Raw genomic sequence first — 27,924 nt, forward strand, 5'->3', positions numbered from 1 at the left:
GAGTTCATGTGAACAGTGGGAGATCAAAGGGACTGGGTACCGATATATGATCAGTGTGTCTAACAATTTAGGTTTTGGAGAATTTGATCAAGAGGATATATCTCGCATTATATCCATCAATAAAGATCTCAGTATAAGTTCTGGTCCCCTTGACTGTTACGAGGTTTGCCGTCTAGATCACGTGGAAGTGCTCTAGGCTCTCGAGGTGGTTTATAACTAAATGTCAAACAGGAACTTAAGTAATGACAATGATGCAATTCTTAACTAATAGTAGAGTATACTAAATGATTGATCTTGAGCACGAAGCTCTATACAAAGGAAATCCATCTTGATTATATAGACCTTTGTACCTCCTTAAAAACCGATGGCTATAAGCCCGACAATTCGATCACCGCAAAGCCGATCTCAATTTGTCGGTTTCTTGATCATGTGATCAAGAACGTGATCTATGTTACTGTCCGACGTAACATGAAAACGTGCAAGATGCAGGGATGTTGGTTAATGCTTGTAATAAACTTCTAATTCTTTTCTTCTCACAACACCAACATTGCTACAACGCAATGGCGACGGACTTCGACTCTCTGGAAGCCTTTCAACAATCATAAGAAGTGTATCAATTATGAAAGGCTAGCATCCATCTCTCTTCAGCATAAATAACTGGTCTTCATGACCATCGACCACTTCACACGCATTATCATAACGTCAGGGAGAAGAAGTTCCGTGAGCACATCAATTTAAAAGTTCAACGTACAGAAAATTTAGCAATGGACAACTGAAAGAATGAATTCAGTCAGTCTCCAAGATTCTAAAAGGATGTGTGAGTTCTAAATTGCATTAAATTGTAAAAACTCAATAGCTCTAACATATCCTGCTAATTCATCTCTTTCGACAAAATCCGGCAACATCTTAATCAAACTGCCTGAAGTCATCCCTTCCAGTATCCCCAGAATGATGGTATCTCTTTCTTCAGTACATAATGCTATGTCAAGGAAAAGAAAATTTGTTCTAGCAATTTGAATTAACCGCTCCTCTCGCTCATAAGGGGAGACAATTTGATCAGCATCTTCAATACGCTGATTGACAACCTCATTAAGTTCTTTATAGTCGTTGCTTAGAGCAAGTTTCGCGAGATCAAGAATATTTGAAGCTAAACTTCTCAATCGGCCGGGCTGTATTTCTTCAGCTATCGCAATCAAGCTGATAAGGGCGTCAACGATGGCTCCTAGGTGCTGCCTTGAGGCTGGTTCAGCAGTAGACTTATTACGGTCGGTGAGAAATTCTTGCGTCCATTCCACAGCCGATTCAACGGTTGACTGTAATATAGATGTAGTGGGATCACTTCTTTGCTCAATAGCCGCACGGAGAACCCCAATATTTGCAAGTGCGAGACCAAAAGCTTCGACATGCTTATCATCCTTCAAGAACTCTTGGTATTCTTTTAATCTCTGGTCGATCAGCGTGTTTACCATATACGCCATATTTTGCTCAAGAGAGAAATTTATCAGTATCACGCATTCATTGCTTAGTTTCTCCAGCAAATTTTTTCTCGGGCTAAACGATGCTGCTCTCAAGAGCTCAATACCAGCTTGTGTACAGACCTCGGCGTTGACTTGATCTCCGATCATGACTGCATTCGAGAATCGTTCTTGAAATATTCGTATAAATTCCCGTATTGGCGCCTGTCCTGCTTCACCAAGTTCCTCCACATCATCGAGAGCCTTGATCCAGAGCTTCGAAATGACAAAGGACAAATATTTAAACCGCTTACCGCGCTCAACAGCCATCAAAAGTAGTTCAATACCGACCATAGCCAAGGCCTCAGCTTTGCTCAACCTTTCCTCCGGACTTAGGTCTAGGTTGATCAAATGTCCCTTCAGTTCGTTCGCACGCTTCTGAACGACCATATTCAGCATTGGCTCTCCAAAGCCAGGGTATGAGACGAGATCGTTCAGTGCTTCGACCCATGTTTCAGCGATCAATCTGATGACAGTTCTGTCCTTGCTCGCAATGGCATTCTCTAAGATCTTCACTGCAGCCTGAGTCATTTTGTCTAAAACTTGTGGGAAATGCTCTCCGAGACCATCTTGCACAAAAGATGACACTCTGTGGAGATGGGAAGACGTTTCATGCAAGGACCGAGCTCCTGAGACCGACTCGCCATCTTCATTTTCTGAAATCATACAGAAAATTCTATACAGAAGGCCTCGAAGTGACAGTCTGCCGCCATGGTTTTGTCTCTTCGTTGCCGTGTGGTTGTTATCACGGGACTCTGTTGCCAACATTATCACATCCTCGAACGCGTCCTTACCAAGCTTGGCTAATGCCCTGAGAAATTTGGTATCACCTCTTTTATATTCTTTATCAAAGAATTTGATCAACTGCTTGATGTGGATGTTGATTCTGTCCATGCTACTTGCTTTGACGGCTGCCCTAAACGCCTTGCGATTAATTTGTTGGGGATCACTACTTTTAGACGCATGTGCTCGACCGTAATATGCGGCTTTTGAATCGCTTTCCAATAAAATTCTTTGAATTCCCTTGTGCCCACGGTCTTCTGCAGCTTCATACGCCGTACCCATTGGTCCTTTTGCCTTGCGGACCTTGGCACCTTCCTCTAAAAGTAGAAGAACGATCTCTGGGCTCCCATGATATGCAGCTACACGAAGAGCGGGTCCGATTGTACCCCCTTGGTCATTGACTTTCACTCCATATTTGATCAATTCCTTAATAGTTTTCTTGAAAGGGGCCGGATCCAGGCCGGGGTTGAGCCCCGCAGCCGCAGCTGTCACAGGAGTCCCGTATGTTCTGTGCGTTGCACGAAAGTTTATACCTTGTGAACAAAGGATCTTAACAAGATCCGAGTGACCGTAAAATGCCGCAGCATGCAGAGAAGTGCCAAATGGCCCGTCCCTTTGAATGGTCTTTGGCTTCTTCCAATCGAGCAGTATTTTTTCAGCACAACGACAACATCCAATCAAGGAAATGACGTGTAGAGCAGTGCCAAACGAGCTCTTTATATTTACGTCTGCTCCAGCATTTAGGAGAAGCGATAAAACATTCTCATGATGCTTCCTGCAAGCAGCAATCAAAGCGGTCTCTCCATTTTTGTCTGTAGTATTAAGCATTGCTTTCCTACCAATTAGTAGTTGTGTTACCTGCCAATTCCCGCAATGAGCCGCGTAGTAGAGCGGGCTGCGGCCTTCCTTGTCTGTCGCATTGAAGTCGGCGCCATACTGGATCAACTTTTCAACAGTGAGTGCAACATCGCCAAAATCTTTCTCGTTTCGTATCGCCCAATGGATCGGCCTCAGCCCATCGCTGTCAAGTTTCTTTGGGTCGAACCATCCCTTTTCTTTGAAAATATCAAACAAATCTACAAGAGCAAAATAGCTGACGATATGGTCATGAGTAACTCCTCTCGGCATTATCTTGCCCATATTAAGCAAGTGCACCTGGAACGCCAGTTGCAGGTTCCCTTTTTCTTCGGCTGCTCCGCCTCTCCCAAAAAGTGTCTTGAGCAGCTTCAAAACGTCTGAGTGGCTTTTTTTGAGGTCTTGTGGAGACTGAGATGCGAAGCTCTTCTTAATGCTAGTGGCCCATTCAGAAGATGCGAACTGTAAAAATGGATGACTCCGTAAAATCGGCTCTAGGCTACCAGGACTGTACCACGTAGCGTCACTTCTGGGACCTTGAGAGAATTCTGACGAGCCCAAGTGAGATAAACATATCTTGGCAATCCGGTGGTTGTAGGTTGTTGGATTGTAACTTCTAAAGAACTCAAAAACTGTTCCATGACAGAATTCAAAGATGCCAAGATTGTCGTTTATGCGAAGCAAGTAGTTGCAAAAACGGACAATTTGAGCAGGATTATCGGTTAGCTCCTGATGAAGATCTGGTTCTACTCTTCCATTGCTATCCAAAGAGAGCGCTCCAATAACGACCTTTATTGATATTGATCCTGTACTTTGTGATAATAGAGCGATTGCCCTTTGAGTTATTTGCCGTTGGATTTCGTCTCTTAATAGCTCAAAATCTTCGGCATATTTTTGGTAAATACTTTCCATTCCCTCTGGTGGAATAAGACTTTCCAGGGCATGTAAGACTTGTGATTTCATTTCCATCTTGCAAATGTTCAATCTTTGGAGGTGGACCCATAGGAACCTGAAGTCTTCATGTCAGATGGAGTAAAAGGGAATGATGTATGATATGATACTGACATTCCATCTGCGTCTTTTATCAGTTTGTCAAAGACCTGAGTTCTAAGATTTGGATGTTTCCGAAACAGTGCCGATTGGAGTTTTTGTGTCAGGTACGTTTTGATATCACGCTTACTGTGCTCCGGTCTAACTTCGATAGGAAATAGACAAAATAGCTTATGCTCTCGTAGCTGATCGATACCAGTGTGATCGGAAGAACTGATAGCGACACTTAGACGACCGCCCGATCGTTCTTTGAGGATTTCAACCATGGTATTGAGCCCACTAATTAGTTGGTTTTGAGAATCTGGGGGAAGTTGATCTAGTGCATCAATGACGATATATATGTCGCGTTTCGATGAAGCAAGCAGACTATGTAGCTGGCTCTCAATTTTCTGTAGACTGCAATCCTTTCCGAAGGTATTGACGGATAGTTCCTCGGGTTTATTATTCGCCTGCTCCCAAAAGGTCATCAACATGTTTCGAAATTTGTCACCTTTTTGGTCTTTTTCGTGGCCGATATAGAAGTACAGTAGGTGGATAGCATCGGGACCCCTCTTTGGAAATTGATCCTGATATATGCTTTCAACTACACGAGACCTAAACAAGTTAGACGGTCAAAACAACAAAAAGATGAATTCTTGCTCATTCACAAGTATAGGATGATGGTAGTCAAAGTGGGCACCTACATCAGGGTTGATTTCCCACACCCTCCTATTCAGGAATTAGCGCAAGATTGTGTATTGCCGTTCATGTGTACCTACGACGACCATAAATCCAGAGAAAGGAATATTTTGCACTCATTTTCAACCATGACTGAAAACCGTGCTCCTGCAACAGCCATCTGCAAGTTCCAAGGTCTTCCCACTCCTCCTTGATCTTATTGTGTGTCTGCAGTGCGAAATGCCTGGGAGTCGGATTTTCTCCGGGCCTGTCGTTGACGTCTATAAATGTCAGTCCTACTAGCTATAAGACTTGCAATACAGGTACTTGAAACTAACAGTGAAAGGTGCCGCCATAGTTGACTCCCTGCACCAAACCCAATATTGCTGTGTTGATTAATGCTGTAGCTATTTCCCAGACATTGCGCCGCTGTTCATGGCGGGAAAGAGAAATTAGAGTTTACAACGGAAAATATGATCTATAGTATTCTTGTTGACACAGGGCCGTCTTAAGTCCTTGGTGCGGCTCAACAGCTTCGCGTTGGAGGTATGGGTGACAACTAATGCATATCATGTTGTTTGTTGCTTACCTGCCACTGTAGTGGGTATTTTTAGCATGCAACATTAACTGCTATGGTGCAAGCAGGTAATTGTTTGGATGATCCTAACACAACGGGTTGATGATGAGAAAAGATAAGAACTGCCAGGGAGTTGTTAGCGAACTACCGCGAATCAGAATCACACTACGATGAATGGACAAGGCAGTAGATTCAAGGGACACTGTTTCATGTGGACAATATCACCTACGACTTCGCCTTCAATGAGGCTCTTCATTGGTATCATGAAGACCTGTTCGGTGTTATCATCCTTATGACCTGTTGAAGGGAGTCAGGCTGCACATAAATAATCCGCCATCCATGGATGTCCACAGATAATCCACCTTGTAAATAATCTACTAAGGATATTATCTGCCCTACAAATAATCAATGGATATCCATTCAAATTCTTTCAACGAGACAGAGTATTTGTAGGTAATCCATTAACCGATAGATCGATATAATGATGTAATTTCAAAAGATTAACACAAAGGCTGATATAATAATATAGAAATAATTCACAAATTTGTTTGGAATAAATATCTCCTAATTTACAAATTTTTGTTCGGATTCTTCAATTACTCCGCCTCATCAATAGACTGCCTACAGATTTCCCACCAAATCATTATCTGCGGGGCAGATAACCGTTGCGCAGCCTCAAAGTAGTGGATTTGGTTTTAGCGTATTGAAGTTAACGTGCGTGGCTCTGCTGTGGGCTTCCACACCCTAGTTATGGAGTACCCCACCCTTCCTGCATAACTCTTCCTTATTGAACCATATGCATATGCGTTGTGAGTGACATGCATTCAGCTCGCAATGATTACCAGCTGGCTCGCATCTACTGGTCTAACTACAGAAATATGAGTAGGCACACAAATCCAAAAGAAAATGATGCCCAAACAATTAATCTACTAAGGACTTTGAAATATGTAGGTATTCGACATCATTTTTTTCAGACCAACGTAAAAAGGAGTATATAAAACGACTAGTTGCTAACTCAGACCGTGAAACTGTATACATATCATCTCTGACATCTCAGTGCCAGTAGTTTGTTGACACCATTCCTTTCTTTCTTCCTCTCAACTTATTGAATCTCACCTCTAATACACACACATACTCAACAAATTAATATTATTCTCCTCCATCAAAAAACATGGCAGACAACGTGAGTACAGCAATTGGCCTTTTCCAATTTGCCATCGACACACTAGGCTACATCCAACTCGCTCGAGAATTCAAAGACGACTTTGAAACGCATCAGCTAAAGCTCGATATCATCCAACTGCGACTTTCCCGCTGGGGTGAAATAGCCAATATAACTCAGATCGACAATCTCAGCAAGAGCCCCAATGAAGATCCGAGCAACCTCGCTTCTATAATGCGCATACTTGAGGAAATCCACGATCGTCTATGCAAAGCACGACGAGAAGCCGAAAAAGTGCAGAAAAAACTCGATGGAAATAGTGCATCGACACTTGATCCAGAAGCATGCATCCCTCAAGATTTGGCGAAAACTCGAGCCCGATTTAAGAATTTTCTCAATAAGCGTAAAACTCAGATAACGAAAGCGCACGAGGGCCTCAAATGGGTATTCTACAAAAAAGAACATTTCGATAAATTTGTAGCGAACATCTCTGAGTTGATTGATGGACTTGAGAGTATCATGCCCGAGGGAGAACGCGAGAAGTTGCGCTCGCTGAGTAATGAGGAGTGCAAGGGGATTAGCAAGGCGAATTTGGAAGATCTGAAAGATATTGTTGAGGGATCTGGATGTGATCCGTGGCTTGAGAGCTCGGTGGAGGAGGAGTTGAATGGGAGGGTAGTTGGGACGGTTATTAATCAGTCGGGGAACACGGGGAGCACGGTGGGAATTCACAATGGGGATAATAAGGGGATAAGTTATGGTGCTAAGAGTAGGCAGAACAATACTTTTAATTAGGATTGGTGAGGGGTTCAAGCAGATGCGAATCTATAGTTATTGATCTTTTTTTAAATCTTTTAAATCTTTTAAATCTGTTAAAAGGAATGACCTTACACAGGGAATAGTGGGAAGCTGATAGGGCAGAACTGAGGTAATATTGGTCTAGTAGGTTAATCTCTCTTCTAAGTTCTACGGAAGTGCGAAGCTCTCTTACAGAGAGCTTCTCAATCTAGTCCTAATAGGACTAGTGCCCTGTGCACGTGCTACGCAGGAACCTGTAACGATACTGTACTAAAGGCAGCGGCTGCCTAAGGTTCGTCGATTGGTAGTTATGGGTTAAGGCTTTATCACTGGTTATCACTGGTATTCACTTGAAAGTGAATTCGTTACTAGATCAAGTAGAATGTAGGTAAACTAATTGATAACTAAGTTGAGCACGAAGCTCCTAGGGCTCCTTATCACGTGATTTCTGATGGTGCGTGCGCATACGATCTTCAGGTGACCAAGATCACATACTAATTCGATGAAATCTGATCGTGTTTGCACAAGGCCTAAGCTCTCCTAATTAATCAGTTTGCTACCATCGTAACACCATCAATCCTAATAGTGAATCGTGACAACATACTGATAAACCACTAAGCGTACATAAGATTGCAAGATCTTATCACCTCCCCACCTTACCCACCTACACGCAATCTATTCCCTCAATAATAACAATTCCCAAACTCCAAGCAAGCGAATCAATCACGTGCCAACACCCTCGCAATAAAATAATAAAACTGGGGCACAAAAAAGCCATCCCCAGACCCCAGACCCAAACCGAGCCGAGAATTTCGCGAGCGCGAGAAAGTGCCGAGTTATGGCTTGCACGGCCGAATCCCCTGAAGTACAGGAATGGAAAGGAATGAGATTGTTTAAAAAAGTATAAATGTAGAGTGATAATCGTATTTTGGGAGGAGGAATTGTATATTCACATAACTGAGTTTTTTTATCTATTATTGGATTTATTTGGAGATTTTATTTCGATTCGGCTTTTTTTTTGTGAGTGAGTGAACGAGCAAACAAACAAACGAGCCGACGGGTTTTAAGCGATTACCCCTTTGCAATTGAGATCTATTTTACTACGGACCGCGAGTAGGAAAATTCTTATTTTAATTTTCTAATTATCAAGTACGAAACTTCCAAACCCTAAACTGCAAATTACAATCTACAAAATGGGTGCACAATGCAATGAATGTATCAAGGTAAGATTACATCGACCCACTTCCTCCCCAAAAACCCCTAACTAATCCCCCTCTAGGGAACGATCCATGCCGGCCTTCCCATCGGCCATGAAGAAACCATCCACGGCTTGAACACCTACGTCGTCGGTAACCCCCTCACTACCCGCGCCACAGTAGTAATCTACAGCGACATATTTGGACATCTCCTTCCCAACAACAAACTCCTCGCCGACGCCTACGGGGCATCAGGGGAATATCTCGTGTACCTCCCTGATTTTTTCGAAGGGGATCCTGTAAATTTGAAGGTTGCTGATTTATTGATTCCCGTTGATGCGACAAAACAGGGCACGTTGGGGAAATATACGGGGATTTTGGCTAGTATGCCTAGTTTTTTGATGTGGATGGGAAGACACAAGGAAGCGAGGTGTACGACTGTTTGTAATGGATTTCTTGAGAAATTGAGGGTTGAGACGAAAGGGGAGAGGAAAATTGGCATGGTAGGATTTTGTTGGGGAGGAAGATATGCAATTCGTGCTGGTCTTGAGGAGAATATGGTTTCGATTGAAGGAGGGAAGAAACCATTGATTGATGCAGTGGTGGCTTTGCATCCGAGTAATTTGGTATTTCCAAGGGACGTAGATGGATTGGTTGTCCCGGTTAGTTATGGATGGGGGGAGAATGATCTTGCGGTTAATATTAAGTCGAAAGGTATTATTGAGGAGATTCATAAGGAGGGCGAGAAGGGGAGGAGCGTACCGGAGATGGAACATCGGATTTACAAACCTGGACGTCATGGGTTTGCTGTGAGAGGTAATCCTGATGATCCTCAAGAGAGAGCGTGCTTGGAGGATTCGATGAAGCAAGGCTTACAGTGGTTAGGGAAGTGGCTTTGATTTGCAATTGATGGGTACTTGGAGTCCTGGTGGGAATTGTTTGTTTGAGAATAATATGAAATAGATTGCCTGGTTTTTGTAATACTTCCCACAACTATGTCCTTGAAGTCTTACGGTCTCAATGTCTCTTGTATTGCTTCAAGTCGTAACAAGTAGCTAAAACTTCAAATGCTAGTACAATGACTTCCATTAAAATGACGCTGATGTCTCAACATCCAGCGTCTGCTCGAGGCTGGAAGTTGAAAGAATAGACAGCAGAAGAAATCAAACTGACGTCAATTCTTGCTTGGTAAATGAGGAGGTACATGAGCAAGTATATGAGCGTGTATATGTGGCTAACTGGAAATGGAATGAGAGAAAATTCTCATTTGCTGGTGGCATTGTGTTGGTCGAAGACATGTCAAAGGCTTTTTGATCAACGATCATTGATGAGAGGTAAAATGCTAGCACTTGCTATAAATGTATTGCTCTTTTCCCACGAAAGTGTAATCTTCACTGCTTTAGTGCCAAGGACAGTATACCCTCATAAAGTATTAAATGATTTTTACATCCTCATAACAGAGGAGTTGGTATCCTGCTTTATTAAATAGGGTATAATCGGACCGCATCGAACACAAACATGACCAGCCTCCATAGTATTACACAATCCAAATTTGGATTTCACCTTAATCTGAATCCATCCCAATCATCCTCGTCATCATCATCTTCTTCTTCGTCATCGTCTTCCAATGCATCCTTGGCTTCTGGAGTTTCGGATGAAGCTATCATTGATTCCGTTGCGCCTGCCTCCCTTTCTTTCGACCTTAAAGCTTCTCTTTTCTCCCGTAACCGTTTGACCCTCTGTTCCAAGCTTTCCATTTCTTCGAACTCTTCTTGTAGTTTCCTCTCGGCATCTTCTTTATCCCCCTCCAACTCTGCTTCTAGCTTTTCCTTCCTATGTTTCTTATCTTCTTCCGCGGATCGAGCTTCTACTTCTGCAGTGGTCATTGCAGGTGCAGATATGATAGCTTCCGATCCTATCTCTGCTGGAACATCTGCAGCCGCAATATCTGCTTCGAATGCTGCCCATTCATCCTCATCCACTGTAGCCTGTTTGACCGGAGGCGGCGACTTGATTGGTTTTGCTGGTGTTGCGGGACGAGAAGGAATTTGCATATCATGGGGTATCGCCGATTTTGAGGGAGATTCAGATCTTTCTTTTGATGTTTCTGTAGCTGGCACAAAAAATCCTTCCATTGCAGTGGTTGTAGCTTTACTGCGCTTTTTCATTGACCCATAATCTATATCCTCATCCTCATCGTCTGCTTTTCTTTTTCTATTAATTTCTTCGCTGCCATTTGTATCTGCTCTCGCATTGCGCTCACGGTCTGCCTCTTGTTTTGATAATCGCATAACATGACCTGGTGATCGTAAATGTCCTTCCCATAATGATTCACTCTTCATTTGTAAATGACAGACAAGGCACATTAGAGCACCAGCGGTTGAATAACCAGCATGTTTATGCTGTATGCGACGAGCAGCTCGTTCATTTTTGAGAAGGGAACGAACATCCGCCATGATAATTGTTGTGTTTTGGGTAACGGTTTATGGAACCAAGAATACTGTTTCAGGAGGTAAAGGTATTCGAGATTCCAGCTATTTTGGTTTCGTTAATATGACTTCGGATTCCAAGGCTAAAGTTCCTGAATATCATAGAATTAGGAAGTGAAGGTATTCCGAGATGGTTGTTTTCGAGGCTGAAGCTCATTGACAGTTTCAATGTCCAGTAATCTTAGGTCCAAGCTGGAAGCTCTTGGATACTGGCACGCGCTAGACCTTAATTAGTTTAACTCATCCGTCTGCACAGCCACAGCCACAAACAGCTCCATATCGGATCTCACATTCCCCGACATCACATGATCACATCCCCGCACCTTGGAAAACCTTGGAATTTCTAAGCCAGCCTCGTCTCTTTGCCTTACCTTTACCGCAAAATTGTTCATTATCCATTATCTTGGTGAAAATTAATCAATCGCCGCCTTCCTTTTTTCCTTCTCCCCGTGTCTCGACTGGAGTCATATAAACATAAACACCGAAAGTTCAACTGACAACCAAAGGCCTTTTTGTGCATCCAAGATATCGAAATATCGTAATACATTGTCGCATTATTTCGAATACCTTCATCAATCCACTGTGACGATCAATTATCCATCCTTTCAAGCTGTTTTGAAGCTACCTTGCGCGCATTCAGCAGACGCGACCGATTCTCTTGAAATTTGAAGCTTGAAGCTTGAAGCTTGTCCCGATTGTCAACAAAAGCAAAGCAAAGCGCAGCAAATATCGCGACCTCATTCTTGTGTACTTGGGCAGGATTACAAAGAGAAGCTTTTCATTCCCTTTTGATAGCTTTTCATTTCTCTTTTACATATTGCCCTTTTATCAACAAACTCCATAGCTTGTTCGTAGAGCCAGTGATCGCGTGAAATCAATTCATCAACGCGTACTTTGAAATCACCTCCAGAGCGCATATTCATCCCTTGTAATAATCAAATTCGCCTCCACAAGAGTTCTGAATCTTCGTATCTTTGATAATATCCTTCATTATGGCTGGTAAGTAATGGCAACCTCTTCGCAGGCCACCCCCATTTGCTTTGCGCAAGGAATTCACATATGCTCCCCCAAATATGATTATACGAGGTAACTAACAAGGATTGTACAGATGTTAGGAAGTCGTCGCGAGCGACAAAAGGACAACATCCGAAAGCTCATGAGCTTGACCAACCTGTCGAAACTAAAAAGAAAGGAAAGAAGGGTGGAAAGAAGACGGCCGTTCAAGAGGAAGAAGAAGTTGAGGTTATTCGTTGTGTCTGTGGAGTTACTTCGACTACGGACGATGATGAAGCTGCTTGGATCGCTTGCGACAATTGCGCTGTCTGGCAACATAATGTTTGCGTGGGAGTGAGCCCATATGAGGAAGATACACCAGATAAATACCTTTGCGAACAATGTGCGCCGGATGCCCACAAGGAGCTTCTAGATGGAATTGCTCGAGGTGAACAACCTTGGATAGCAAGACAAGAGAAGCATGAAGAGGAAAAGGCAGAGCAAGAGAGACAAGATGCAGAGGAAGCCGCGAGGAAGAAGGGAAAGAAAGGAAAGAAAAGATCAAGTGACCAAAAAAGCGATGTAACTCCTGCCAATGGAAAAATACAATCCCCTTCAGTTCCAGCCAAGAAGGAACCACAGAAAGACTCGCCTGCGAAGAGTTCCAACCAAAAGCGAAAGGCAAGGGATGATGAATTACAGGATAAAGAGATTATCAAAGTGAGTCTTACATCGTGATTGAATAGATGGGATATACTGACTTTATCCTAGGAATCTTCATCAAAAGTTCGCAAAACTATGTCTCGTCCTACACCTAGAGCATCTCCACCGTCAGATTTACCTTCCAAAATTACGGAACTGGAAGCCGAGCAACAAGGTCAGGCAACGTTGATTAAGAAAGGTTTACTTCAAGCCATCCCACATGCTATCGAAGACCGTTATTACACCTTACGACCTGATGATACCATTGATGCCAAGGCAGAACGACTTGCTATTCAAATAGAAGAAGCCGTTCGTAACACGCACCCAAATAAGTCAGCCTCCATCAAACAAATACGCTCGATATTTTCCAATTTAAAGCAAAATCAAGAACTTTGTAATGGTTTATTGTCACAGTCATTAACACCCCAGGCCTTAGCGGTCATGACGACTGATGATATGGCGAGTAATGAGTTGAAACGTGAGACAGCAATTATGAAGGCACGAGCTGATAAACAATCGATCATGATTACGGATGATGGCCCTCGAATTCGCAGAACTCACAAGGGCGAGGAAATTATCGAAGGAGACAGCAACCCTAACGAGTACTCCGATATTCCAATGTCTGCAGCACGTCGACGCGAAATGTTGGATCCGAATGCTGGTATGGGTGATAGATCTAGGTCTCGCTCACCAGAAAACGAGGTTGAAGTCCCAGAAATTCCTGAGGACTATCCATCTCGAGATAAAGGTCGCACTTCATCAACACCTAGAACACCTTTGAATATTGATACCAAGCAACCAGCTTTAAGAAAGGGTTCCACACAAGGTTCAGCAACAGGAAATTTTGATATCAACAAAGTCTTCTCGAGTGTTCAATCTCCTCATCCTTCTTCCAACAAACAGCGCGGTATGGATCATTACAGAAGAATGTCTGGAAATGCACCGCCTGCGAATGGACCTGGAGACGATCCTGATGTTGACAAGATGCTTCAAGATGATAACGAGTCACCACCTTACTCTCCAGTTGAAGACAATCCAGATCCGGATATTGTTTGGAGAGGTACAGTGAGCATGGATTCTGTAGCAAAGTTCTCAGCATATGCCAAACAAGTTGCTGGTCCCGATTTGAGTCGCAATCGCATGCAAACACCATGGTCTGAGCTTCTTCACAAAGATTTGAAAGTTCATGGTAGGATTGATGCTGATAAAGCCAATGAATATTTATGTGGCCTTCGATATAGTCCACCATCTGATGTGGTCATTATTAACATCACACCAACCTCCGCATCATCAGATTTCCTTGATCTGTATAGTTACTTTCATGACAAGAAACGTTATGGAGTACTTACTAACAAAGGTCCTGGAAATGTACGTGATACATATTTAGTTCCAGTCCCTCCTGGACCTGGCAATATCCCGGATTTCGTCGTCAATCTTTTAGAACACAACTTGCCGGAAGAGAGACCAGAGCCTTCGTTACTAGTAACCTTAGTTGTTCGCAGTGGATGGGAACAACCTTCAAGAATTCAATCCTTTGATGGTTCAGCTGATCCTCACAGTCCTCTTACAGCTGGTGGGATCGCTCAACGACAAATGTCAATAAATCATTCAGGTCCAGCTATGTCTCCTAGTCCTATAGTTCCTCAAGGTGGTTTTCACCCTTCGACTCCTATTGGAAAACCTGATGAAAGATATCAACAGCAAAATGCAGAAGAACAAAGACGAATTGCACAAGCAGAAGGTGAAGCTGTTGCGTTGAGGATATTGGGCGAGTATGCGAGAGCTCCAACCGTTAGTTTCTTGATGCCACAAGCTTACCAGATGAGAGATCTGGAATGGCAAGCTATCAGGAGTATTTTGGAGAGAGATGAAAAGGCACAGAATGATTTAAAGCATTTGAGTGAAGTTCTGGCTAGGACTGGGCCTGCGTAGTTATCATGATGTGATGCACTTTATTGAACGGGAGGGATAGAGTGGATGGTACCCAGTCGGGTCAATTGGTGGTTAGGGAAGGATACACTGTATTGGCGTTCGGGAGGGGGCCGGGAGTGTGGGGGGGAAGGGGGGTGGATGCAAAATGATGAATCATGTGGAATAATTTTTCAATGTCCATCCATGTATAGTTTTCCTTGAACTTTTTTTCTGTTGTTTTTTCTTTTCCTAACCTTCGCTTCGCTTTTCCCACGTTACCTTGAATTCTTGGCTAAAAAATTTCATATGTAATACTTTGGGATGCGGCGGGATATACTTTTGTAGCTTTCGTAGCTTTCGTAAGTCGAGTCATATTACCTATCAAGTATTGTATTGTGCTGTATTGTACCATATCCTATCGTATAGTATTATAAAACGTTTTTAGTAAATAATCTTATATAGCAAACAGATTGTATTTGTTATGTTATGTTGTGTTATAATATGATATAATATAATATCTATTTCAATAATTATGCCTGATATTCCTCTTGATATTCCTCTTGATATTTTTTAATCTTTACTTAATGAGTTTATTTGAGAAAAAAGAGAGTGAATGGATGGAAGGCGAAGAATTTAATATGGAGATGAGATGAGATATTTGAAGACGAGAGAGATATGATAGTGTTACGACGGCTATCATCAAACGCCGCGTCACATGACTAACTTAGGGTAACGTGACCTTAAGTCACGTTACGGACCGCTGAGGAGCGCTGGCAGTCCAGGACCGCACAGCGATCCTGACTAATTATAAACACAAAGGTTTATATAACGTGGTTTATCAGCGAGTCGCCACTTTTTCAATATCTTTTATCATTCAATTTCAAGACGCGATATTTCAACGAATTATTATGGAAATACAATCAAAAGAGGCCAGAATAATCTTAGCTATTGAAGTTATTCAAAAATCAAAAAATCTTACAGTTGGAAAGGCTGCGAAAATCTACAAAGTCTCTCGAACTACATTACAAGATAGAATGAGTGGTTGAATTCATAAAATGGAAACTCGAGCAAATAATCTTAATTTTATTGAAAAAGAAGAAGAGGTGTTTATTTAGTATATTATCGATATAGATAAAAAAGGATTTGTATCTAAATTAAGTGGTGTAGAAGATATAGCGAATTATATTCTCGAATCAAGAGGTATGAAGAGAGTTGGAAAGCTCTGGGCTTATCGATTCGTAAAGTATTATATAAAATTAAAGATATGTTTTAGTTGTATTTATAACTTTCAAAGAGCTCTTTGCGAAGATCCCAAGCTTATTGAAGAGTGGTTTGGATTGGTATCGAATATGCAGGCGAAATATGATATTCAAGATTACGATTTCTACAACTTCGACGAAACCGGCTTTATGATGGGTATAATATGCTCTGGAATAGTTGTAACTAGTTCTGAAAGAAATGGCAGAAGCAAGGTAATACAATTAGGCAATCGAGAATAGGCTATGGCAATTATATGTAGTAATGAAGAGGGTGAAACTATACCTCCATTTCTGATAGTTCAAGGACAAGTTCATCTTTCCAATTGGTATACCGAAATCGATTTTCCTACGGATTGGACTATTAAATCTATTTCTAATGAATGAACAAATAATGAGACAGGTTTAAAATAGTTAAAGCACTTCGATAAATATACTAGTCAACAAAGAAAGGGCAAATATTGAATGTTAGTATTGGATAGGTATGAAAGTCATGAATCGATACCTTTCCAATTATATTGCAAATCAAATAACATTATATATGTAAAGTTACTATCGCATTCAAATCATTTAACTCAACCACTTAATATTGGATGTTTTAATATACTCAAATGTTTATATAATTATCAAATTGATAAGTTTAACAAGGTATATATCAATCATATTTCTAAGATTGAATTCTTTATAGCTTTCAAAGCTGCATATCAACAATCGATTACAATTCAGAATATGAAAGCTGGCTTTCGAGGAGCAGGACTAATACCATTTGATCCTTAAACTGTGCTTTCGAAATTAGATATTCGAATTCGCACACCTACCCCTCCATCGATCCTTTTGGAATCTGCCAACTCTTGGGTCTCTCAAATACTTTACAATCCAATTGAAGCTCTTTTACAATCAATTTTAATAAAATCTCGAATTGCTCGATATCAATCAAGTTCTCCTACATTTATATTCGAAACTATAATTGCATTAGCTAAAGGTATAAAACAACTAGCTTATGAGAATACACTCTTAAATGCAGAGATTCGTATGCTTCGGAAGGCAAATGAGGTATTAAGCAAATATCGATATGTTAAAAAAACTCAATTACATCAAGGAGGAGTACTTACTGGTCAGGAAGCTACAGATATAATATCATAATAAAAGATAGATATTCAGATTCGATGCAACGAGCGTCAAAATAGAGGAAATTCCAATGGGGAATCATCTACTAATCGATACTGTAGTAAATGTGGAAAGACTGGTCACAATTCAAGAACTTGTTCTAATAATATAATAGACCCTAGATTATTAGATTCTTAATAGTTTAAATCAATTGATTCAATAATTGTTGATTAAAATAAGTTTAAAGTGGTTGAATAAGTGAAAAAGTGACGACTCGCTGATAAACCACGTTATCAAATAATAAAATAATTTATTATAAGTTAATATTTTTATAAAAATTAAATAAATCATTTTTAATTATTTTTGTTTTTAAATTGTATATATTGAAAAGCAAAAAAAGATTCATAATAATTATCTCCAGGACTTAAAAGGACAATAGTAAAGGTATCATTCATCTCTTCAAACCATCTACATATCTATCTCATGATATCTACGCCAAAGGTATCTAACTTGTAAGTATCCATTCATCCATCCATTCATCCCCGAATCTCACCGCCTTCAAACCAATAGATCCACCGTTACTACATATCATCAAACCATTCATTCAATAGCCGACCCTATCGTATTAATCATTTATCATGCTACCGGAGATCATATACCACCTTCTCTTCTAATGTAATACATTCCACCCCACGAGCGGACTCTCCCATCATACACATAAACAAGTGTTATAAAGATCTCCGGTTCATCCTCATCCTCATCCACATCATCTTCCTCATCTTCATAAAGAACGTAAATAGATATAAATCTCCTTCTAGAACGTAAACCACAAAGAACATTCCCATAGTGTGTAATCCATCGCTGTAAATACCTCCCATTGGAAATTCACCCTCGAATATACATCAAACCCAGATTATACGCTCACTTAGAATCACTAAAATGGTCTTCTAAAACCCTTTCATCTATAACCTCCCCAAGGTGCTGAACTTGATCCAAATCCAGATGGTTCAGAACCTTTTCTTTGATGAACTTGATTTTGTTGACTTCCTTCACCTACACCAAAACCTCCAACTTCTGTCGCCGCTCTTCTAGGTGGTTGAATAGATCCCATTTCTTCATCCCCATAATCTTCATTTCTATTCCCAGTCGACCTTACTTGACCCGGTCCAGTAGTAGCAGCTCTAGGAATTGGTTCCGTAAAATTTCGAACTTGAGGAGGATTAATTCTACTCGTTTTGAAGTCGAAACCATTTTGTTCTTCTTGCTGTTCTGATGAAGTTAAATTTGTTCTTATTGAACTCGGATTGAATGCATTGTATCCACTTGGGTTATTTGATGGCGGGATTCTAGTATTTTGGCCATATCCTTGATTCATATTCGATGGAGCAGGAGATGAGCGTCCATTGTTTTGTAGACTTGGATCAAATGGTGTTCTACGATCGAAATGAGATTCAGTACCAGGTAATGAATTCCCTTGATCATTATAATTGAAACGTGGTCTTGGTCCACCAAACTCAGGTCTTGGAGCTGGAGATGATCTCCCTTGATCATTGTAAAAGTTAAATGGTGGTCTTTGTCCTCCGAATTCTGACCCTGGAGCTGGTGATGAACGACCTTGATTTTGAAGGGCCGGATTGAATGGTGTTTGTCTCCCATATTCTGGTCCATATTCTGATCCATATTCCACTGGTGACATCATACGATTTTGAGGATTCTGCATAGCAGGATCAAATGGTGTACGTCTTCCAATTGATGGAGTTGGGCCAGGACCCATAGGCGTATGTGATCGAGGAATTGGTCTTCCATAAGAATCCATTGTATTTTGTCTTTGTGGTCCAGGGAATCCAGGAGTATTTCTTCCATCAGCATAAGAAAATGGACTTGCTGTAAAACCACGGTCACCCATTGCAGATTCCATTCTTGGTGGACCTTGAAAACCTTGTTGTGGACCACGTTGCCATTGACTACCTTGAGACCCTGCAGTATTCGTTCTTTGCGGACCAGGAAATGGCATATCGGTATCGAGTGGTGGTAAATCTGGTAACCTTCCCATATCGCTCGCATTATTCACGAGTGAAGCATTTGAAGAATAACTTGATCCATTCATAGATCTTTGAGGTAATGGTCGTTTTTGATCCATTTTCTCGAGTTCGAAGCTAGCTGTTTGTGGAATATTACTACTTGGTGTACCTGGTCGAGATGTATATTGTGGTAGCGTCGCCATCGTGTCTGCTCTATTAAGCATAGGCATGTCCGGAAGTTTGTCATCATCCTTTGAATCGAAAAGTGTTGGAAGAGTAGCTTGATGTCCAGCAACTTTCTCCCCTTTCTTTGCCGCTTTCTCTAGTGCCTTTTTCCTTTTCCTTTCCTCTTCTTCGATAGCTTTATTGACCTTGGCGCTGACGATCTTTGTCAAACGACCATTAATCTTTCGTTCACAGTACCCCGTAAGTCCTCCATCGCGATTTGGAATATAATGCCATAAGAACAATAAGTAGAACAAGATGGCGAGGATGAGACTCAAAGCGGAGAATATCCAAACGATGAGTGTGAAGATCATACCAGACAAGATAACTGCTTGTTGATGTTGTTGTTCCGCAAGAATACCAACATTCTTGAAGAAGGTTAATAGAGCATGTCCAACATCATCGGATTCGGTTGGATCAAGTTTAGCTTGAAAGACCGAGTATAAAGTTAATGCATTGATGACTTGACGAGGTCCTTGACAAAATACAACCCGAATCCAAGCTGTAATTGTTAGAATGGGAAAATCGAGATTTTTCATGCGACTTACATTGAAAAGCGAAATATGTAAATAGTGCAACATATTCCGTTCCTTTCTTGGATTTAGTCAATTCGGCAAAGACCAAGAACCTTCTCCAACCTCGACCACTCTTTCCCATTTTGACACTTTCAAGTCGAACCGCAAGATTATCCAAGTAACTTTCCGCAACCGCCCCTCGTCGCATGACTCTCCACGATCGTAAATGTTCGAAACCAAGATTTATCCAAGAGGCAATGATACATCCAGAGAAGATCCATTTTGAAACATTGAGGGGAATTTTAGGTTGAATTTCACCCGACCAACGATTGAAAGCTAAAAGGTTAACTGCAGTGAAGGTATCCACACCATAGACAGCGGTAGATATACCCAAAGAGATCCATAGATATGCATATGCGAAAGGAGTAAAATAAGATGTTGATTTAAAATCGTTAAGACTCTGTAGAGGAATTAGTTATGTCCTGATTTCAACCTCAATCCAAGCTTACTATAAAGTCCCATTTCTGCTCTGGACGTAAGTCATCTGGCTTGACACGTCTGGAACCGCAACCCATGATTGAAATAGTAAAGGGTATATGTTTGATTAAATTCGTTTGGCTCTGCCACGATGACAATTGATATAATGTCGAAGCACCTGGCTAGAAAAGAAGGAATTGAAGTGGTGAAGGGTTGTTGGATATTTTGTAAAGAGTGGGTTTCCTCGACCAAAGGAATGTTGTGAAGTTATAAATGCACTTGTCGTTCTCCGCCTGCGAAGTATCGACTTGTGCGGGTTAAGTGAAGGTGATGTACAATTGAGACGTTGTGTAATTGTCAAAGTATCTGGTCTTCAGAAAAAAGGTCAATCGAGAAGAGAAGGGATATGAAGAGATGTAAGACAATGAATCGTCTTGGATGGTGGAGGTCGAATAAACGGATGAAGACGTTAAGGACAGTAGGATTGTGGATATAAGTTATTGTTCGGATCGACCGTGGCTTAAAGCTAAGCAAGAAACACAATAGAAAAAAAGAAAAAGAGGTTATTTCTATTGTTGAATCATGTTTTGGTTAATTTGTGACTATTCACGAATTGGAAATGATTGCGACGAGATATTCACTCTTCATATGATATGAAGCGATGAAGGGACCAAGTCAGTTGATGATATCAAAGTCTTTGTAAATTGAAGATCAAATTGACATGACTTGACTTGACTTGATCAATACAATAAAAAAGGGATTGATTGTTTTGAGTTTCTTTTTTGTGAGAATGTCTTCCTTCGTATGTTACTCTGAAGCGCGCGGGTTTGATCGTCGGTCCCTGTCAGGAAGGTCGTTGTGGAATGGTCGGAAGTTGGCGGTTGGAATTGATTTTTCTTTTGATCAATGGAAGATTCCCTATAGTACCAATGCGATTGAGTATATGGTGATAATAAACGAATGACAAGATTGAAATCGAAAAATGAACGTTGATTGAGAGTGAGTAGTGACTGAGTACGAGTTTATCCCTTTCCCTCAAACTATCCAATATGAGACATTGATTGGGTGCGTAGTCCAGCGGCGCGCAAAGGCTATCGTTTTCAATTGATCTCGCTAGAGGACTTGGTGCTCGGATGTAGCTGTGTTTGATGAGTAGAAATGAGGTTTGCTGGGATGAAAAGATGGAGAGATAAGAGAGGGAGAGAGGAAGAGAGGAGATATGCTAGACAAAAGGAAAGAAGAGATGTTTGTTGTATGATCTTGTTTGAAAGATTAAAGCTTTTTCCGTAGAACTGAGGAGGGGAATGAATGAATGCACGAATGAACGAATGGTGGAGTTGCAACTGAGACAATTTTAAGGCGACACTCGGTTTGCTCGCTTTGATTTTCCTGACACGCTCGTACCTTTCTGTGGCTATGAGTGGCTGTTGGGTGGCTGATGGTGAGGAAAGGGTTTAGCCGGTTTAGATCTTTACTGAGCTATCCTCTATCTGTAATACAAAACAATGCGCCAAGAAGCCAAGTGTGAGGGAAAAGATGTTTGAAGTTGTCTCTATGCGTATGGAGTAGATGACTGGATAAAAGGATAAGAAGTATCTATAGATACAGATTCCAAGATTGAATATTAATCAATGGATGAACAGATGCATCTCATAGTTGATGTTTGACATGAAGCATTACTCCGTACTGTATGTACCGAGAATACTACATCTTATTACATGATTGGTTCCTTTCACTTCCTTCAAGTCTCAAGCAATCATGATAAGGTAGAAATAATAAATCATCATTGCTTGATAAGGATAATCATATCCCGCGTTAAATCTGAGGATACAAATCATTTGATTGGTTAAATGTCTGGGAATTAATTGTAAACTTTACTAGTTGGAGTCTAGCAATATTGGCACTTATTCTAAAATGGTATAGTCAGAACACAACCCTCATTCATTCCACCAATTAAATCAATCACGTACCTTGCTTGAATTTATCATTTTATCCGTCAGGTACCCGAATGTGAACCTCTTACCAATTAATCGACAATCAATCATTCAATTCACCCACTAATCAATCCCATCTCCCTCTTCTTCCCACCATTGATAGCATGAACCATTTTGAGGTCATTCCCCTTTTACTCTGTTCATATCTACTCGTACTCGCACGTTTCATCTTAAATAAACCTTACACTCTTACACCCTTATACCCTTACACAAATCAGATACTTTTCAACGAAAACTCCAATAGATTTCATCACCATGTGAATTCCAAATTCACCAATACAACTCTCAAACTTTATCATTACCGCCGTCCATCCATCTCAATGTTTCCACCCGCTGTCACCCAAGAATTCAATAAGTCAAGAATCAAGAACGATCTACTGAAGATACCTACCTACCTAATAACAAACAAATAAAGAACAAATCAACTAATCCCCGACACTTACTTCTTTACACATAACCCTCATCGCATCAAAATAATTGGTTATTAACTTGCATTGACCTAATAATACACATATTTTGAAACATCGAGGAAATATGGAATAGAAGCAAGTAAGTATGGAGTACAGTAGATTTCCGGTACATCGGAGTCCGGTAAAACTAAAAGTAACTTACCTACCTACCGAGACGCTCAATGATGAATCAATCAAAAATATCTCGCATCCAAAATAAACATCTTGATTCTTAAAGATCACAGTATTGAAATAAATACTACGGAGGCATTATCCTTATTAATATAACAAGATACGTAGTTAAGAAGGGTTTAAATATCGTAAATGTCACCAATATAATAAAATCCTAAATCTTCGAGCGAAGCGAGCTAAGGGGGTTTGGGGGCTTGCCCCCATAAAGAATTCAAGAATCAATAGGATCAATTGAAATGACGCTCCGCTGGCCCTCCGGGGGCCACTGCCGTGGAGGCAGACTAGGTATTATTGTTGAAGAAAGATAGATGTTTTAAAGGGAATCCAATCAGTATCATAACTTTATCGAAGAATTTAGTCGAACCTCATTTCTGCCAAAGCGGTGAACCAATTTTGGAATTATTCATGAACTTCAGCACATCTTACAAATTGATCGATATCATGAGCTTCAAGATCAATCAAGTCTTGCCTTAATAAATATCCCAACCTTCATCTACACAAACTCAATGTTTACCATCCGATCAACACCATCAACTAGGTTTATAAGAATACCTAAATTCCAAACCATCCATCACCCATCAACTTACCAACAACAGAAACGAACCATCAAACTTTTCACCTACGCCTCCACACCCAGCAAAGTCGGCCTTCAAAAACTAGCCGAATATAAAAACTTCCCCCTCACTGACCCCGAATCATGCCCCGTCCAACTAATCGACCCCTCCTCCATAGAATACCAACCCCTACCCACCCCTAACACTAAAAAACCCACCATCGCAACCATAAAACCCCATCCCATCATCCACGACACCACTTTAAAAAATATACTAGAAAACCACCTGAAAGATGGAACATTTCTCGCACCACGCGAAGACATCCCCGGTTCAAATCAATACTATTTACAAAAAATCCCCAAGGAAGAAATCACCCATCCGATCCGCACAGCCTCTATATCACGGGGCTTAAAATCCGCCCCGGGAGGCGACGCCTCCGCGCGACGAGTAAAATTATTTCCGTTCCACGCTACGCATGATTGGTATCATGTGCAGAAACAGTTACGGATAGCAAGGGCATGGATACAGAGTAGTAAGAAAGCGGTAGTGGAAATCCACGTGTGTATTGATCGGAAGAAAAATGCAGTGAAGGATGAAGAAGCGATAGCGGAGATTCCGCGGAAATGTTTGTATTTTCGTCCGGATGTTATTGTGGGGGCGATGCCGAGGGGGACGAGGATTATGATTGCGGCGCAGACGGATGGGGGGGAGTTTTGTTGGGTTATGGGGAGGCATGAGGGGGATTGTAGGGGGTTGGGGGCGAGGTTAGAGAAGAAGAGGGAGTGGGAGGTTAGGAAGAAGAGGTTGTTGTTGGAAGAGGAAGGTGGAGGCTAGGAAGAGGAGGTTGTTGTTGGAGGAGGAATATGGAGGTGGAAATGATTTGGAAGATGGAAATTCGTTCAAGTGGGTCTGAATGGGCATTAATAGGTTGAGAAATGAGAGTAAAGATGATGAGCTTATGAATTGGAAGGAAAGATAGAATGGGAGGAAGCATTGAAGTTACTGAGACTAAGTAGTTAATGAACTGATCAACTGAAAACCTACATATAGAAGAAGAATAAAAAAGGCCCTGGAAAGTATTAAGTCTAGTACCTGTGACGGAAAAGTCGTAAACGGAGTCAATTCAATCACTTAGAATCTAAAACTAAAGAACTAAGAAGATTCTAAGTAAGAAGGTCTTTATATACAGGGCTAGTGCACGTGAGCCACTAGTGGGATAACAACCGTCACGTAACATCACCCCCCCCTTCTGAAAAAGCTCGCCCTCGAGCTTTCATCCATCGCTTTATTGTCGGCTAGCTCATCATAATCATCCCTTTCTTCCTCATACATCTTAATCCACTCCATAAGTAGTGCTGGGGGGCCAAACTGAGTTGGGTGTGCTAAGTGAAATTCACGCAGCTTATGAGGTGCATACATAAAGTTTGAGGCAGGGTAGAATGTAGGATCCGGATCATGATTGAGCCAGGATACTCGATACCTTACTTGTTTGTGCCAGCTTCTAGACGCAAGTATATCGTCAACTTCCCACTCTTCTTCACCACTAATATTGATCGGGGGGCTAGGATCAGTGTGCTGGCCAGGAAGCGGGTCGTCAGCTGCTTTGCGGAGCTTTTCGGGCGGGAAGGTATCATGAATCTTCATTGAGCTAGGTAGCTCCAGCCGATAGGAATGACCTTTCTTTTCGAGAATCTTGAAGGGTCCTGAAACTGGGTTGTCTAGCTTTCTAGAGGGACGCTGGGTTGTGTAATACCGGGTATCCAACCAAACCTTGTTACCAACATCGAAATCGACTTCTCGACGATGCTTATTAGCTTGATTAGTCATTCGTTCCTGGGATAGAATGATTTGTCGACGAGCTAATGCTTGAGCATTGTGAAGACTTCGAGCTAATGAGCGAGCTTCTTCGATATTAATCTTGTCTTTAGGTTCGGTAGACTGTATTCGCCAATCCCATAGATCTCTAGGGGGAAATCCATGAACAACTTCGAAGGGGGTAAGGCCTCCAAGGGAATCATATGGAAGAGTAAGTTGAGCATAATCCATCATAGGTAGCAAATCTGACCAATTAGTTTGGTAGTAATTGACAAAAGGGCGTAGCCGTTGTGTCAAATACTGATTATAGATCTCTGTTTGGCCATCGGTTTGAGGATGATCAGTTGAACTGAGCTTGATCTGTGTTCCTAGAATAGTGTTGAACTCTTTCCAAAACGCTGAAATGAAGACGGAGCCTCGATCTGAGAGCATAGTAAGGGGAGGACCAAAGTAGCGATAAATGTGATATATATAAAGCTGAGCTATTTCCTTAGTGGTGATTGTGTTCCTGCAGGGTATAGTAATAGCTTGTTTGCTGAAACGATCAATAATGACTAATATATTATCATATCCATACTTATCCTTATTGAAGCTACAATAGTCCATCGTAACATATTCCCAGGGACGAGTGGGGGCAGGGAGTGGATGAAGGAGTCCGGGGATCTTATCTCTTGGAACCTTAGAACGTCGACACATATGACAGTTGCGAATGTATTGCTTTACATAAGCGCTTATGCCTCGCCAATAGTAACGACGGCTTAACATAACGATCGTTTTGTTCACACTTGGGTGCGCTGTAAACACTTGATCATGCACTTCGCGAATAAGAAGAGTACGCAGGTTGTCGGTGTCAGGGACGATTAATCGGTCCTGGTAGAGCAGTAATCCTTCATCGAGGGTGAAGTGAGGGTCACCTTTGCTTGCTTGAATACGAAGAGGTTGTAATGATTTTGAATTGCGATTTGCCTGAAGAACTCGTGCTACAATACTAAGGTCGGGAGCTATAGGTGCAAGATCGATAGCATCCACTAGCTTTTCGGAAGTAGTATCAAGGCGTAGTTCGTCTGTTAGGATACGAGGGTCAAACTGATTATCCTTTATGAGCTGTTGAAGACGATTGGCTTTCTTGTCGGTGTGATCGATAGGGTTTAACTCATTAATACGAGGAGTATCTCTTCGTTTGAACTTTACATTCGGTTTCTCGCTATCTTGACGGATGCGGTGATTATCGGGATTATTACCTTTTGGATGACCACTGCGAGAAGGTATAAAGAGTTGAGAAGGTGGAGTATCAGGTTGTAGACGGTCGGTGTTGCGATTGCTACTAGATTGCTTAATTGGATGCTCTTCTTGATTATTCTTTTTTCCTTGGGATTTAGAATAGCGAACTGCCGGGGGATCGCGGTAAGCACCAAAACTTTTACCAGTTGTAACTTCTTGGGAACGAAACTCTTGATCGAAATGAGTTAGGGAATCGACATAATCTTGCAGAGAGGTTGTCTTCCGGTAATCATTAGCGGCGAAAGAGCGAAGGCGGAGGGGGACTTTCCTCCGTAAATCAATACGAAGAGTTTTCTCATCATGAATCTGAGCTTGGCTAGCCAGAGATCGGAACTGATGGTAAAACGTCCGAAATTCTTCATGCTTAGTCATTGCCAGCTCTTGATACTTATCATTCGCTTTTTCGGCTTTTGAGGGGTCGGAAAGGAAATTGACGACCAGGTCAATTAACTCTTCTGCAGTTGCAGCTAGATCTCGAAGCCAATAAGGCTCCAAGAAAGTACGGGCGGTTCCTTCCACGTTGTCCATAACATATGCCATTCGGATCAGTTCGGAATTGAATGCATAGTTGTATTGCTGGAAGCGAACTTCAATATTCTTTCGCCATAACTCCGGTGAGATATCTGGCTCCACTCCTGTATTTAGCTTTGCAGATAAAAGTGGGATCTTGTCGGGTCTTGTAGAAGCGATCGACGAAACAGGGGTACTAAAACGATTGTCTGCAACAGGTGGTGCAGATGCGAAAGAAACGTTCCTACTCAAAGGCGGGGCAGAACTCTCCGGATTGGTAGATTCTCTTTCAATACTTGGAATCGTATGATTTGGGGATGCACCTTGCTGTAGTAATGGCCGATTTCGGGCTTCTCTTTCCTTGACTGCCTCAAATTCTTGTATAATCTCCGCACGGAGGCGTGCTTCCAATTCATCTCTCATCAGCTGGTATTGCGGATGTTCGTGTAGATCCGATAGTTGAGAAGATGGCGACGCAGCGGTCTTTTGGATCTTCGAAACCGGAGTTCTTTTTGGAGGCATATTGCTGTACTCGAAAGGTTTCGATAATCGCGTAGTTGGTGAGCTCCTCTCAGAATCAGTGGTAGAAGAAGTAGGTTCCTCGGCGTCAACTTGAATAGTAGAACGAAGAAATCGTGGGGTCCTAGTTAAAGGGTCACGAGAGGTAGTAGAAAGATTTTGCGTAAAAGGGTTTTCAGTCTTCTTAGGCGACTGTCTTGTATTTACCATTCTTCAGCGGTATCGAATGCCACTGGAATAGGTCTTCTCTATAAGTCGGAAACGATGATTTTATCCAACAGAGGTATTAAGAATGTGGATATTGTTCAAGAGGCCGTCGCCG

The 27,924-nt window shown here is 41.6% G+C and overlaps 9 protein-coding genes across 9 annotated transcripts; 5 read left to right on the forward strand and 4 right to left on the reverse strand.

The window, feature by feature from the left end:
* Positions 1-824: 824 nt before the first annotated feature.
* SS1G_02139 (hypothetical protein) lies at positions 825-4,675 on the reverse strand (the record flags this gene model as incomplete). Its single annotated transcript, XM_001595875.1, has 2 exons — positions 825-4,161; positions 4,218-4,675. 2 exons carry the CDS (start codon positions 4,673-4,675, stop codon positions 825-827), a joined length of 3,795 nt encoding a protein of 1,264 aa, XP_001595925.1.
* A 1,932-nt stretch (positions 4,676-6,607) lies between these two features.
* On the forward strand, positions 6,608-7,393 carry SS1G_02140 (hypothetical protein; the record flags this gene model as incomplete). Its single annotated transcript, XM_001595876.1, has 1 exon — positions 6,608-7,393. One exon carries the CDS (start codon positions 6,608-6,610, stop codon positions 7,391-7,393), a length of 786 nt encoding a protein of 261 aa, XP_001595926.1.
* Positions 7,394-8,589: 1,196 nt separating this feature from the next.
* On the forward strand, positions 8,590-9,491 carry SS1G_02141 (hypothetical protein; the record flags this gene model as incomplete). The annotated part of the gene is made up of 2 exons (XM_001595877.1): positions 8,590-8,619; positions 8,676-9,491. 2 exons carry the CDS (start codon positions 8,590-8,592, stop codon positions 9,489-9,491), a joined length of 846 nt encoding a protein of 281 aa, XP_001595927.1.
* Positions 9,492-10,151: 660 nt separating this feature from the next.
* On the reverse strand, positions 10,152-11,048 carry SS1G_02142 (hypothetical protein; the record flags this gene model as incomplete). Its single annotated transcript, XM_001595878.1, has 1 exon — positions 10,152-11,048. The coding sequence occupies one exon, from the start codon at positions 11,046-11,048 to the stop codon at positions 10,152-10,154; it is 897 nt and encodes a 298-aa protein (XP_001595928.1).
* A 1,025-nt stretch (positions 11,049-12,073) lies between these two features.
* Positions 12,074-14,708, forward strand: SS1G_02143 (hypothetical protein; the record flags this gene model as incomplete). Its single annotated transcript, XM_001595879.1, has 3 exons — positions 12,074-12,080; positions 12,190-12,794; positions 12,846-14,708. The coding sequence occupies 3 exons, from the start codon at positions 12,074-12,076 to the stop codon at positions 14,706-14,708; spliced, it is 2,475 nt and encodes an 824-aa protein (XP_001595929.1).
* Positions 14,709-16,036: 1,328 nt separating this feature from the next.
* SS1G_02144 (hypothetical protein) lies at positions 16,037-16,330 on the forward strand (the record flags this gene model as incomplete). The annotated part of the gene is made up of 2 exons (XM_001595880.1): positions 16,037-16,103; positions 16,251-16,330. 2 exons carry the CDS (start codon positions 16,037-16,039, stop codon positions 16,328-16,330), a joined length of 147 nt encoding a protein of 48 aa, XP_001595930.1.
* Positions 16,331-18,008: 1,678 nt separating this feature from the next.
* SS1G_02145 (hypothetical protein) lies at positions 18,009-20,386 on the reverse strand (the record flags this gene model as incomplete). Its single annotated transcript, XM_001595881.1, has 3 exons — positions 18,009-19,798; positions 19,845-20,271; positions 20,321-20,386. 3 exons carry the CDS (start codon positions 20,384-20,386, stop codon positions 18,009-18,011), a joined length of 2,283 nt encoding a protein of 760 aa, XP_001595931.1.
* Positions 20,387-23,429: 3,043 nt separating this feature from the next.
* Positions 23,430-24,311, forward strand: SS1G_02146 (predicted protein; the record flags this gene model as incomplete). Its single annotated transcript, XM_001595882.1, has 1 exon — positions 23,430-24,311. The coding sequence occupies one exon, from the start codon at positions 23,430-23,432 to the stop codon at positions 24,309-24,311; it is 882 nt and encodes a 293-aa protein (XP_001595932.1).
* Positions 24,312-24,713: 402 nt separating this feature from the next.
* Positions 24,714-27,812, reverse strand: SS1G_02147 (hypothetical protein; the record flags this gene model as incomplete). The annotated part of the gene is made up of 1 exon (XM_001595883.1): positions 24,714-27,812. One exon carries the CDS (start codon positions 27,810-27,812, stop codon positions 24,714-24,716), a length of 3,099 nt encoding a protein of 1,032 aa, XP_001595933.1.
* Positions 27,813-27,924: the final 112 nt, after the last annotated feature.

Source organism: Sclerotinia sclerotiorum, genomic scaffold, assembly GCF_000146945.2.
Source record: "Sclerotinia sclerotiorum 1980 UF-70 scaffold_3 genomic scaffold, whole genome shotgun sequence".
Classification (NCBI taxonomy): Eukaryota; Fungi; Ascomycota; class Leotiomycetes; order Helotiales; family Sclerotiniaceae; genus Sclerotinia; species Sclerotinia sclerotiorum.